Source organism: Botryllus schlosseri, chromosome 5, assembly GCF_051294905.1.
Source record: "Botryllus schlosseri isolate E-star chromosome 5, Bs_hap1, whole genome shotgun sequence".
Lineage (NCBI taxonomy): Eukaryota > Metazoa > Chordata > Ascidiacea > Stolidobranchia > Styelidae > Botryllus > Botryllus schlosseri.
In genome coordinates, this window is record NC_137240.1 from 3888234 (window position 1) to 3902459 (window position 14226).

Sequence of the window (14226 nt, forward strand, 5' to 3'; positions counted from 1 at the left end):
AAACGACTTGGAGCATAGTCTTTGAAATCAGATATATACATAACATAGCTAATACATAGTATTGAGCAGGAGAATCTCATTAACAGACTTATTGTCCTTTGCTGCATTAAGCAATGAGCTCGTGATTAAATTAGTTAGCTTTTGTTGCAAGATATCTTCGTTGTTATAAGCACCATAACATGATATTAATAATCAATAATAAGAATATGTACCAGAAAGACAATCGCACATTTTAAATGAAACCTCTCAACAACCCAACACTGTTTGGTGTTCGAAAACACTCTGCACTACACGATGACACCGTAGATACTTCATTGGCAGATCATACAGTGAAAATTCAAGAATTTCAAATAAATCACACGATAAATCAAAATCTTACCATTTTCTTCTCCACCTGGTAAGATTTCTTGATGTGCTCTTCTTCTGACAGCTGCTTGAACTTCGTCTTCAGTTCCTCCTGCGTCAGACTGCTTCCAGACTTCTTCTGACCGACCAGGCTGGGCTTCTCGACCGTCTTCAATTGAGATACCATCCGCCGGGCGTTTTCCTCTGCGAAGTCAAAGCATTTCACGTTTAGGCACGGCGCAGACACTCGTAAACGGCCATTTTTACATTGATATAAACTACACAGTTCCGAGAAAAGCATAGTCGAATCTGTTTGATCGCTTTCTAGGTTTTTATTAACTAAACTTCGGCCACAATCAACCACAAGGAAACGAGACATGCACTTTCAAGCACAGACATAACCAACTGAGCAACGAACAGAATCTATATAACCTAGTAAACAAAGTTACAGTAATTAGCTCCTAGACACCATATGTCTTGATCAATCTCCCCACAATCTTCATCCTTAAAACTATAAGGCATACTAGGAATCATCTCGATTTCCGTAATCGTATTCGGTTTGCATTTCCGCAAAGCCGACGTACGATTTACCTTCTCATCATTGTATTATGGCAACAGTAGCCGTTATATGACACCGCGCTTTCCAAGAATAAACGCATCAGACATATGTAGCAGATATGATATGTGTGGGCAGGACGGTGTTTGGTAATGTGAACTTTCAACGGAATCGACCGTATGACTGACAGAAATTCACGGTAACAAATCGCATTAAATTCTGAACCGGAAAGAAATAAACTAAAATCAAGTCAAAATGGACGACAAAATATGAAAACCCCATACCTCTCATTTGATCTTCTATAGCGCGCGATGTCCTGTATCGTTTCACGGTCAAGTCCGTGTCGCCGTCCGTGATCGGAACCTTTTCGGCCTGGTGCAAGACGGATCGGAAGTCTTCCGACTGGTAAACCTCCAGCGCGGTGCGGCTCTCCACTTGTCCTTGCGAGTTGGTGGCGACCACGCGCACTTCGCCGTTGTCGTATCCGCGCACGTTCGCGATTTCGAAGTAATGGATACCGTCGTACCAGAGACGAAATCTTAATATTACATATTTCATGATCACCATGTTATCGGAGTACCGAACTTAAATTTGTGCATTAGCAAGATCATGACGTTTCGATAAAAGTAAAACTGACGGACAAAGAAAGCATATAGACTCATGATCTTGACTAGCAAATGACGAGAGTAGTGGCCGAATGATTCCTCTATAGCTCCAAACTATATCAGTAAAGATGTACCTCTATTTCCACGAAGTACTATATCCGGAATGAATGGTATGGTAATGGTAGGGCACAAAGATTTGGATTTTTCAAGGATTCAACTATTGTGGGTGATCAAGCTCCTAAATCTACTGAAAATTCCACGCTGTGAAATGCTAGCATATCCAGCCAAATAGATGCACAAATTGGAACTGGATCTCTAAGTTATACCTAAAGATATATCTACCTACAGCGTTGTCCAAGTGAATGATGGTACCTTCTGATTCTTTGAAGTTCGGTAAAGATATATAAGTATTTAATCTCCACCAACAGTACCATTAACACATGATATCGCGATACGATCACATAATCAGACAGCAGATAGACACGCGTCCCGGCACATCACGAAATGCCATGTTTGAATACGGCAGCAAGACACACGAAGAACTAATAACTGTCACTTAGCCTTACACAAACAGAGTCAAATGATTCTAAGGTAGATGCACAAACACATCGGATGAAACTGACCTCTTGCTTTTCCTGATGGCTTGCTCGTTGAGATGCCATCCGACTTTGGCCTGCGGATACCCAGTGATCCTGCACCTGAATCTGGCGGGTTCGCCCTCCTTCACCCTCGCGGGGTCGAGATCGAGAACAATCTGGGGCGCGTGGGGAGTTTCGTCTTCGTCCGGATATCTGGTCGCGTATCTATCACCAACCTACAACAAAACACATATCAGCCGTAATAATACTTATATGTCAATTATCCAGAGTCGGAGAATTAAGCAATATTCAGATTTTACAAATTAGAATAGAATTAAAGGTATAGCTACAAGATTTTTTCAAATTGGATTACAATTAGAAATACCAAATTCGCAAAAACTTAAAAATTGAATTCAATTCCTAATTATAAAGAAATGCAACAAAACTCAAGTTCAGCTAATATAAAACCAGAGTTCATCTCATAAGCACGAGAATAACATAGGCCTGTACACCAAGCTTGGCTTGTTTCGCGCTACACAGCTCTCCTGTAGCAATTTCAGGAAAGTAATTAGATTGTAATCAAAATTACAGCACAGAAACACAAACACAAATTGGAATAGAATTACATTACAGGCATTTCGCATTAATTAGTCTAATTACACAGCTAGAATTATCCGGTTGCCCAAGTCTACAATTATCCACGCGGTAACTCACGCCTCGGAATTCTCTGTCCCTCTTTTCGATGTTTTGCAGCTGTCGGGTTTCGGGCAGTTGCGTGGCCTCGACCAGCCCTTTGGTGTCTCGCACCAGCAAGGTGGAAGAGGTTTGGGTTTGGCCGTGAGCATTAGTGGCGCGGCAGCTGACGACCCCTGTCATGTTGGTACCGAATAAACGTACTCTGTTACATATACTATATATGCTATATATGTTAGATATGCTACATATACCATAGATACCATATATAGTACATATACGACTATGTACTATGTTATGCATTTATGGTACTATATGTTCAGTTGTACTCTAATTTTATTTCAAGATATCGCCAACACTCTCATCCAAAGCATTGTGTAATAGCTTAAAGCTGAGTTAACTGTGGACCACTGTGGTTCTGAGTACATAAGTGTGTTGGTGACACCATAATGATTCCGAGACACCACTTTTGCTGTTGACAACATCCTAAATGCCAAGATGTAAGCCTACAGTAAGGGACACGAGATGACTAATCATTGCAATCAGTGATTGCCAGCTCCATACCTGAATCTCTTGGATAGACTGCGTTGATGTCCAACGCGCAATATCCAAACTCGTAAGTGATCATAATCCGATTCGCGTATTCGACCGGTTTACCGTCAATCAACCATTCGATCTGAAGAAAACCATTTTAAAATAAAACCATAAAAACTCCTATTACAATAAAGTGAAAAATCACAAAATAAAATCATCATATCATTAAACGGCTTCAGACACAGCTAAACTAATAAGCTCGTTTCATGCAACTCTTGAGGTTATACAACGTGATACAAAAAACTTATCATACACACCACGGGAACTTAGAGAAAACTTAGTTTCAATAACATTTTACACCCGGAATTCCATAATATCGCCAATTCTCTTAGAAGATAATACAATCATTAGTCTTGACATCCTCTTATCAGTTCATTACATGGAATTGTGCTCTGTGTATCGCATTGTACATTGCGTGTCTCAGGAGGATGGAAATAAAAAACATACGATGATTACGACTATTGTTGTTGTTATTGTTATTTAACAAACAACACAAAACAATTTAGTGCTTGTCGCCCGACGGCCTATAGCACGGTCAATAAATTGCACCGGTATATCCGAAAAAAGGTTGTATCAAATATCGACCAAATATCAGAATAGACTATAAACCCACAGGTCAGGAATGGTGGTAACACGATAATACTTCCGGTAATTCAACAACTAGTAGTCTAGTGGTGTTCGATTTTCTCAATGACAGAAAGTTACCTTCATTGACGGATCCCCGATGGGCACGATGTGACATTCGAAGTGGGCCGACCCCAGTATTTTCTGTTTGACAGGGGTGAGCTTCTTTTTTATTCTGGGCTTCTGCAAACGCTTCTCGTCGTATAGATCGCTTTCGTCGAAATTGTCAATCTGAAATTAGGCAGAAATATTTACCTTATCCATCCAGAATAGATTATGATTAGAATTATAGCTAAAGTTTTTTTCCATTTCAGAATTTGAATTACAGCCTCACAGTTTTGTCCAAATTAGATTAGAATTTGAATTATAGCTGCACGGTTTTGTGCAAATTTGATTAGAATTAGAAAACTGTAGCATATTCAGGAAACCTTACATAAGACTACAATTATAATTGCAGCCCGAATATATTTCAAAACTTGCATTAGAATTAAATTGCCCGCATTTCGCTCGAAATAGTCTAATTACTCAATCAGATTTATCTACAGCTGTTCAAGTATCATAATAATGTAGACTCCTTACTCTTCTGGTCTCGCGATCCGGAGACGGTTCCGAAGGTAGAAATTTTCTCGCCGCCTTCGGTATGTACAGCTTCCTCTCCGGTTCCGGTTCCGAGTCTCGGGCGTGAACTTTGACTTTGCATCGCGTAAGGTCCCTTCCTACCTTGTTAACGGCGGTAACTGTGTACCACGCGTCGTGCAATGCGCGTATGGCGGACGGAATGGTAAGCAGGCCGTGCCCGTCTACGCCTTCAATTCTAAACAAATTCAAACGATCATCATGAATGCCACGACACAAACAAACAGGGCTTTAGATTTGTTCACAAATTTAGAATAAAATTTAAAACACTTTGGGTGCATGATGTGCATATGTCGCGGGACAAGGAAGACGCGGATATAGCCTTGTAAGGTTGTCCAAATATAATTACTATAGTAGAATCCAGCAAACAGTCGCATTTCTTTCAAAAGAAAACCCAACAATCTAGATAGGGTTGGTTGTAATTGAACATCGCCATGTAGAAACGTCAATAGAAACATCCTTGACAGGTGTAATATAAAATAGTGGCCGGTTTGTCAGTAAATTAAATTTACAATTCTTTGTCCTAAATTGTATACTTGTGTCGTAATTGCGTTCTGGCTAGTTGATTTTGATTTTCGAAATCCACTCGCCCGCCAAATTAATTTTGAAATTTTACTGGTCCCACCGCATGACGAAAAGGTTGAAATATATCGTGTGATGTTACCTCAAATCTTGGTGCTTATCCGGTATGAGGAGGACATTGTCCTTGAGCCATACGATCTCGGGAGTCGGTCTGCCGACCGCGAAGACTTCCAAGCGTACCATGTCGCCCTCCAGGACGTTGACGCTCTGCGGCTTTTCCAAGATGCGCGGCCTTTCGGTGCCCTCCTTAGCTGCTCGCGGACAAGAAAGTCCATTAGTGGTGCCACAGACAGAAAAAATATTCACTTTATCATCTGTAGGGCTGGTCAACGGAAAGGGGCGATTAATTTCGGTACTCGTAAACCCATTTAATATCATCGTCATCGTCTACTCAAACGCAATCTGCACACATATGGGCCTTACACGACTAATGAATGACGAATTGTAATGATTGTATTACACTGAGTATACAATATACATATAATATCTAATAGCACTCTGAATTCCTATAATCGCCGATCTAGAATCATGGACAGGATGTAGATGCGATTGATGATAAATCCGTGTGGCAAAGTCTTGACTGATGGCTTCGATAATTACTGCTGGCTATCTAGATGGCGTACACATTCACAACCATAACATAACTCACGTATCACAGTCAGGGTCACGCTGCTAACAACTTTTCCTGCTTTATTCTCTGCCACAACCGTATATTCGCCACCATCACGCGGGCTTGCCGGAGAGATGATAAGCGATCGCACGCCGTCCTCTTTAACCACGACCCGGTGGCTGTAGTCTTCGTGCATCAAGACCCCTGTTAACAAAAGCCAACAGTTAACAACTATAACATGTACTGTATATTTAAGCCCGTTGGAAGTAAGCTCAACACAATATTTACGGGAGCAGTTTCATTTCACGACTCGGGGCCGTGATCTAATAATGTCAGCGGTCTAATTCAATTACAGGGTCTATAAATCAGCAGGTGAAAGTCAGTGGATAAAACCAATAAGTTATTGAGGTAAAGGGAGAACGGAACTTCATTATATTAGCGATGAGCAAATCAAGCATTTAGGCAGCTGTGCCATTGTCTACGGCGCCTGGATTAAATATGAATCAGATAATCAGCGAACTTGAACAAGTTCAAATATTCGGCTTAGCATGAGAACACAGATATCTAACAATGATTGAATACCTATAAAATTTTAAGCTTTTCCATATTAGAATTAGAATTAAAGCTACTCAGTCTCTTCCAAATTAGATTAGAATAAGAATGGCAGAATACGAAATAACTTGGAAATTGAACTAAATTCAGAAATAGAAATAAATACAAAAATATCCATTCAGTTCATATCAAATCATATATCATTTTCATAAGTATGGCAAGTTTTTGCAACTTTTTCAACTTTTTTTTACAGCTTCTGGCAGCTTCCTATAGATACTCAGAATCTATGTCTTATGGTGTTTTAGGCTGTTTGGAGGGATTTTATAGTGCAACTTTTTGCAACTTTTCTCTATTTTTCATGCCAATTTTTACCGCAACTTTCATCAAATATTGCGTAAAAATGTAAAGGAGTCATTGAAAAACATGCTATAAACTATTTTTAGTATGGTTCTATTATCTTTGATTTGCATGACAAAGAGCTAGATGATGTGTTAGCTGCATCTCACTGTTATCTATGACACAATGGCTTGTAAGCAAGAAGTTGAACCACCCCTGCCAAGAACGACTGTGCCCGAACAATATATAAATAGATCGCTTTTTTTAATTCTGTCGTCTACATTTGAAATAGTTTCCCATTTCACGAAAGCCCGGACGAGGCCGCCGAAAATTACATTTTCACTGGGTCACCTTTTTCGGGCTATTGACTGTGTTAAAGTCGCCAAGCGTAAGGTTTTATGTAATGCATTGGGTCACGTTTGCAGACCTAGGGGGTTCGGGGTGTGTTAGTCGACTTCTTTTAGGGAGAAGGTATTATCGCTCTGCTGTTTGGCTTTTTGGGGAAAATTATTCCCGCAATGCCTAATTTTCTTGCTGTGTACCGGGACAAATGTAATTTTCGGGGTTTAATCAGACCGTTAAATGGCGAAGTAACAAATTTGACAGCTCTGCAGGAACTAAGTTATACAACGGAACCTTTCGAGTATCTCATACCCTAATAATTCAACAAAAATTATGAATGCAACTTTTTTAAAAATTAAATGCAGCTTTCTCGCGATTTTAGTGCAACAAAAACTTGCCCTACTCATAAGCATAAGAATCCCGAATGTCTGTATAACAATCCGGGTTCGTTTCGCACTATACAGTTTTCCTGTGGCATTTTCAGGTAAACCAGATATTAGATCAGAAATAAAATCAGAGCACATAAACCTTTCATCAGTTAGAATATAATTAGATTACCGACATTTCGCTTTCATTAGTATGGCTATACAACTTTAATAAGCCAAGTTATACATAAGACGCTTGCTAATGCCGTCGCTTACAATAGGTATACCTGTAACGCCGTTATGCGTCATGCTATCTCCCCCATCTTTCACATTACGATTGTAACATTTCTGTAGCGGTTTCAATGTTTTTTGATACTCTCTCCATTGATTGAGACTATTTACTCCAAACGGCGTACTCGAAGTGGAATCGTCAACGCGGCCTGACATGCGACGCAAGTAATCCTTAGTTTTAACGTAAGGTCGAAATGGCCCACGATGAGCGAGGATGTTTCGTTCATAGATTCGATGGGAAACAGTATTACGTGATACATGTTCAGAAGATTTTTCAGTCAGTTCTGTTTTACTTTTAAGGATATCATGCTTTCCCATTACAGTGTCTGCCCTCATGCTATGACTGATTGCGGATATATAGCCTAATATACACCGGTATTACATAGTAAATCTTGAAACATGAAGCCGTTATACATGATATTCCATTACTTTGTATATCAACTGTATGAAATCTAGAGTGCTAAAAGAAAAACTTGCACACCGTTATAGCGATAATGATGTTTCTGTTATCATCAAAGTAGTCTCTCATGGAGATTACAACTATGCTTAATATTATTGCCTTCGAATGATGTTGTACGGTACGCAATCGAAGGATCGCCGTATCTTAATTTGTTGAAGTATCAAACTGGCTAAAACTAAAATAATACAAGTTCCATATCGTTATCGGGGGCGTAGACAGGCAACGGGTCACACCCGCTCAAGAACGGCACTGAATAGCATCGCTACCTAGAACTATCAGGAAACATGCTACGGGGCCTGGCTTATTTCAGCTAACATTATTAACACATTATTCGTATACATCTATAGTAACTCTGGACTTAAGCCCGTATCCCTGCAGTGGAGTTCGATCCTCAAGCCCTTATTAATATACAGTTGCGTACTACCAATCACTACAACTGAAGCGACTCTGTTTGGCGTGTAAACATGCTTATGGTAACGCAGCCTTTGATGTATTCTCCCAGTCAATGGGCTTAACATCGGTAGAACAAAATATATTAGGATGCAAAACACATAATGAAAAGGCGTTATCCCGACCGTGCGATATTAATGTGCGTAGTGACCAATATTGATATATCCACAAGACATGAAGGATATAAGAATACGCAATGTAAAGTAACACTTGCTGACCATAAATTGTTATTATATATTTTTCCATTTTTAAAAGAACTAAAATTCGGCTGGAATTATATCAATCACGAGTCGATGTAAACCCATGTGTGCTAATGCTATTGCAAAACTAGGCCATAAAGTTTTACGACACTCGCTATATACCGGCAAAGCACGCTAATGAAATAACATCAACTTTAACCCATACCACATAGCTATATTCCTTCTCCACAATGAATTCTCTACTAGTTGCTGACGATAACCCTTGACGTGTGCCAGCCGACAATATTCGGGTTTACAGCACTTCAATATGAATATGGAATGTCTTCCGTACAATCATAGCTATACCAAGTAAATTGAAACATCTTAAAACAGGACAAGTGATTGTTTATACAAATCACTCGACTGCTTGTTACTGGATTACAAATGTCGTCAATTATGAGGATGAACCATTTAACGTGATACTTATGATAAGCGATCGATTCCAGCGTTAACAAGTCTCTGAGAAACAGTCAACTTTATATATAAATGATCATTACGGCGATTGTCTAACGCGTAAATTTCAAGCAATCGTATTAATCTTAGGCCAATTTAATAAAGCTCTTAAGGTCAAGCAATTTATAACGTCACACTGTGTACAGAAGTCCTGTTGGTTGTTACACTTGACGAACGAAAACGGCAATGCAACAGATTTATATTGGCTTTCCATACCCAACAAGTCATCTCATCGCCATAGAATAGGCTTGACTAAAATTCTACAATACAGCCCGCGAACAAACATTGTAGCTTGCCTACACGTCTAAGCACGGAATTCTCACACTCTGCATCGTTTTAAGCCACTTGTACGATGCGATATTTGTCATTCCGTACAAAAATTCCGTAACAATACAAACACAACCGGAAATTACTTTCTAAAATAAGATCGTGCCGCTACACGCCCCCTTTATAAACCATGGAAGTTGCCGTGAGTGCGTGTAAATATAAATCTATATAGCGCAAGTATAACAGCTGACGTTAAGAATGACGGATCTGGCCAATACAGTGTAACGAAATGTATGACCATTGACCACTCGGATATTCAGAAATACAGGGTTTATGATGTATGAATAACAATGATCAAATGAGTGTCCGGTGTCCCTGTTTTGTATTTCATTCAGTGTTCAAAGATAGTCGTCCTCCCCAAGTTGTTAACTTAGTCTTAGTGGCTGCACATTGCACAAGTAAGTTAGCTCACATAAATATAACCTATTTTTCGATAAGTTTATCGTGTACGTAACGTACGTAGTTGGCCTAATATTCGACCACGCCACTAACCTTCCTACGATTTGTAATTTCAGAAAGGATTAGCCTCGCAAATTAGCACATCCATGGTGAAGTATTCAGCAAATATGAATGTACAGTAGGGCTCTTCAAAAATGACTTTTTTTCTCAAATCGTACTGGCTACTTGATAAAATTGTTAGGTTACCTAATTCAAGCCTACACACAAAATTTGGTTCAATTCCAGCCAGTAACCGCTTTGCTACAGGAGAAGAAAGTTTCTATTTATTATATAAATCTAAATAATAAAAAATTTGAAAATTTTCTGTTCACCCCATGAAAGTGTTAGGGTGTCTATAGAAACGATGCTCACCAAATTTGGTTCAATTCCAACCAGTGGAAGCGGAGTTATTGCCTTCGAAAAATTTGGATTTGAATAAAATAGTATTTACGGTGACCGATTCTTTGTTTATTTATTATAGTTGTGCTCACCGTAAATACTATTTTATTCAAATCCAAATTTTTCGACGGCTATAACTCCGCTGCCACTGGTTGGAATTGAACCAGATTTGGTGAGCATCGTTTCTATAGACAGCCTAACACTTTCATGGGGTGAACAGAAAATTTTCAAATTTTTTATTATTTATTTTTATATAATAAATAGAAACTTTCTTCTCCTGTAGCAAAGCGGTTACTGGCTGGAATTGAACCAAATTTTGTGTGTAGGCTTAAATTAGGTAGCCTAACAATTTTATCAAGTAGCCAGTACGATTTGAGAAAAAAAGTCATTTTTGAAGAGCCCTAATGTACAGTTACGTACATCTTGTATTTATTGGGCTATTATCTAACGTTGGTTACAGCTGATGTGCTACTCACACCAGAGATGGACGCTAGAGCATTTTTAACTTTCCCAAATTACATTCCATAGAATTTTCAATCAGGCGACACAGTTTGTTACAAATTAGATTATAATTATAATTATAGCTAAACAATTATCTCCGAGATAGATTAGCATTATTATCTACTGAATTGGCAGCTGAAATGCGACAAAAATCAAGTTCAATTGATATCAAACCAGCAGTTCATTCTCCTAAGCACGACAATAAAAAATGTATGTACACCAAGCTTGACTCTTTTCACACTATAAAGCTCTCCTGTAACATTTCCAAGAAAACCATAAATTGGTTTAGAAAAAAAACTTAGAAACATTTCACAAATTGGATTAGAATTAGATTACCGGCATTTCACTTTCATCAGTCTAATTAATAATTATACATTATACAACTCAACTACAATTAGTTGTACAAGTTTCTCTCCAATACCTGTTCTGTTATTACGTATATAATGCAGTTATTTCCAACAGAGTTCCTGAGACCATATGCGTGTTGAAAATAGGCACCCGTTCCTTTTACACCCTTGTTTTGATTTGGAGATTCAAGTCTGACGAAATACGCTATCGGTATTGTTCACCGCATACATCATGCTACGACACACAATTGGCATCCCCCGTCTAATTCCAATAGGTTACGATTGGAGAGATTTCAAGATATTTCCAGTACGCCAGGAATTTTCAACAACACAACGCGAACCAGCGTGCAACACAAAAGCGATAGTAAATTACATCGGTTCTGCTATTATGGAGAGAAATATGCGGAGAAATCACGAATCCAGTGGCGATGGAAAGATGTTATACAGACTGCTGAATTACGCATATTGTTTACATTTACCGTTCACATCAAATCAAGGTTCAATTTCATAAGCATGCGGTTGGCAATGACTGTACTACACAGCAAGCTTCACTCGCTTCGCATTGTACCAGGGGCGGGCAACATATGGCTATATACCACTACGCTATCTCGCCACCTATTGAATTGATACCATCGTAAATCGGGGGTACCGGGCTTATCGCACGCCTTAAAACCGTAATTTAGGATTGCACCTTGTGTTGATTCATCAGAGAGAAGCAGACATGGCGGTGCAGGGTGCATGTATGACAGTTCATGGTGATTCCTCTGTCTATTGCCCGAAGTCATATTTGAGAATTCTCTCATCAACAGCCATAACCTTTAATGTCATCAACCTATACGTTGGGATGGTTAGCATTCTGATTTATCTCTTCAATATTTTGTGATATCACGATAAGAGAGGCGCGAAATGTTTCACTATCAAAAAGGGGGGCGTGTTTAAGAAAGTTTGAGAACCACTGCTGTATGACAATGCGGTTCTTAACTCCACCGTGTCTTCGTCATTATTAGCGAGAAATTGCTTTGAAATTACATTGCTGTCGTTAAAATACATTCTTCAAATGCGATTTATTCCTTGTATATGTGAATAAATGGCGAATAATCTATCGATTCAGCTATCCGGCCCTCCAAGTACATAATTTTCCAATATCCTGCCCGCCGACTGGAGCAGTTGCCCGCCCCTGCACTATACATTTCTGATGTAACATTAGAAATTAGATAAGAATTAAAATTAAAGCATATAAACATTTCACAAATTAGACTACAATTAGATTGCCGGCAATGCGCTGAAATGATTATCTAACTGTCCACATAGAAAGTCAGAAAATCAGATCATCGCGTCGCACCCACCAACGAGTGAACGCACAGTCTCACACGCACAGTCACTTACCTTTCTCGAGGGCACGTTCGGCAGCTAGAATCCGTTTCTTTTTCGAAATCATGATTGGAATTACATGGATGCTTAAATCCCCAGCGTGGTTAACAATATAAAACAGCGGTAGCCTTTCCATTAATAGGTAACACGAAATCGGGCAGAGCCCGCCACAGAAAAGACAGTAAGCGTATGCCGCCGCGAAAATATCCAAGAGTATAAAGCTCATACGTAACTCAACTCTGTGCACTCACATTTATCCATTCAAGACGCAATCTTTATCACATAATTATCTCACAAAGGAGCGAACTCCGCCTACTCTTGTTCAACCCGGACAGTTTTAAACCTCGGACCCGAGGCGTAGCAGCCGTAATTCTTTACAGCGCGAATCAATACTACAGCGTGACCCGGGTACTGACCTGTGCTGAGCGACAAGACGGCAGATGTTCTGATGGTCGCATTGTACAGATGTATCGTAATGTGATATCTTACAAAAGTCAATATGCGGGTGTTATTGTAGTATGGAGTGAAACAACACCTCTGTACGAATGTTACGATTCAGGATGTCGTCGGATGTAACTTTTGTCGTTAGACTCAATAGATCGCAAGGTACGAGATGTGAACTTCGTACCGGCATAGGGATCACGACAGCCAAGCGTCCAAGTCTGCATACACCATCAAGCAATTAGATACAACTTCAACTCAAATATGAATGTAGTCGATCTAATGACATTATTCGCCGAAATCGTAACACAAAGTACGGCAATGCTTGAGCAGAATACTCTGTCTATACCAGTGCTTCTTAGCCGGAGTTTGTTAGTGGTATTCGTAGTGTTTGTCGACTACCATGGTCAACTGGTCATCTAAACCAGGCCAAATAATTTCCTTCATTATTCCATAGCTGCCGACTTGTAGCACGGCCCACTGATAGGCTTTTTTTTTATATGACACCGCTTGCACGGATGAGATGGCGCCCGCAACCCATTGGTGTTGGAGCTGTGGATTATACTTGTACCACTACGCAATCTCGACACCTTAGCCGGAGTTCACTAGAGAGCAAGACACATTCAACAGATGTAACACTGATTTGAAGTGTATATTCATTATGATCTTTTTGTTTTTGTGTGAAAATCATGTTTATTGGCCCTATGTTTAAACACTGTTGTTGATGCACAGTACACTTTACGTACTAGTATTCCACAGTGATGTGATATTTGCAGTTAGCCGAAGGCTTGTGGATTATCGTAAGTGTTCGCCAAGGTAGCAATGGTTAAGAACGACTGACCTAGACTATTTTACCTTCATTCACCCATTCATTTACATTTATATTGTGCCAAAGCCAATACGGTCGTAAGTTCAATCTGAGGGACTGGCGTAACTAGCACCAAACCTATACCTAAAAGGTGGAGTACTGAGCAAGCCTCTACCAGACAACTGAACATTACGATGAGTTGTGGGGAAGGCTTGTGAGTAGACGAGATCTCTATTAAAATCAAGCATAACTGTATGGATGAGTGGGGCACAAAACACATCAA

The 14226-nt window shown here is 39.6% G+C and overlaps 1 protein-coding gene across 1 annotated transcript in view; it reads right to left on the reverse strand.

The window, feature by feature from the left end:
- LOC145439972 (titin-like) overlaps positions 1 to 14226 on the reverse strand; it is a 515551-nt gene that overhangs the window by 257197 nt on the left and 244128 nt on the right. The window contains exons 76-84 of the mRNA XM_080317640.1: positions 5863 to 6027; positions 5296 to 5464; positions 4575 to 4809; positions 4077 to 4226; positions 3342 to 3453; positions 2799 to 2953; positions 2130 to 2320; positions 1186 to 1439; positions 380 to 549 (exon numbers count right to left, since the gene is read on the reverse strand). Coding sequence (XP_080173766.1) covers positions 380 to 549; positions 1186 to 1439; positions 2130 to 2320; positions 2799 to 2953; positions 3342 to 3453; positions 4077 to 4226; positions 4575 to 4809; positions 5296 to 5464; positions 5863 to 6027 — 1601 coding nt within the window. The remainder of the gene's footprint in view (positions 1 to 379; positions 550 to 1185; positions 1440 to 2129; positions 2321 to 2798; positions 2954 to 3341; positions 3454 to 4076; positions 4227 to 4574; positions 4810 to 5295; positions 5465 to 5862; positions 6028 to 14226) is intronic.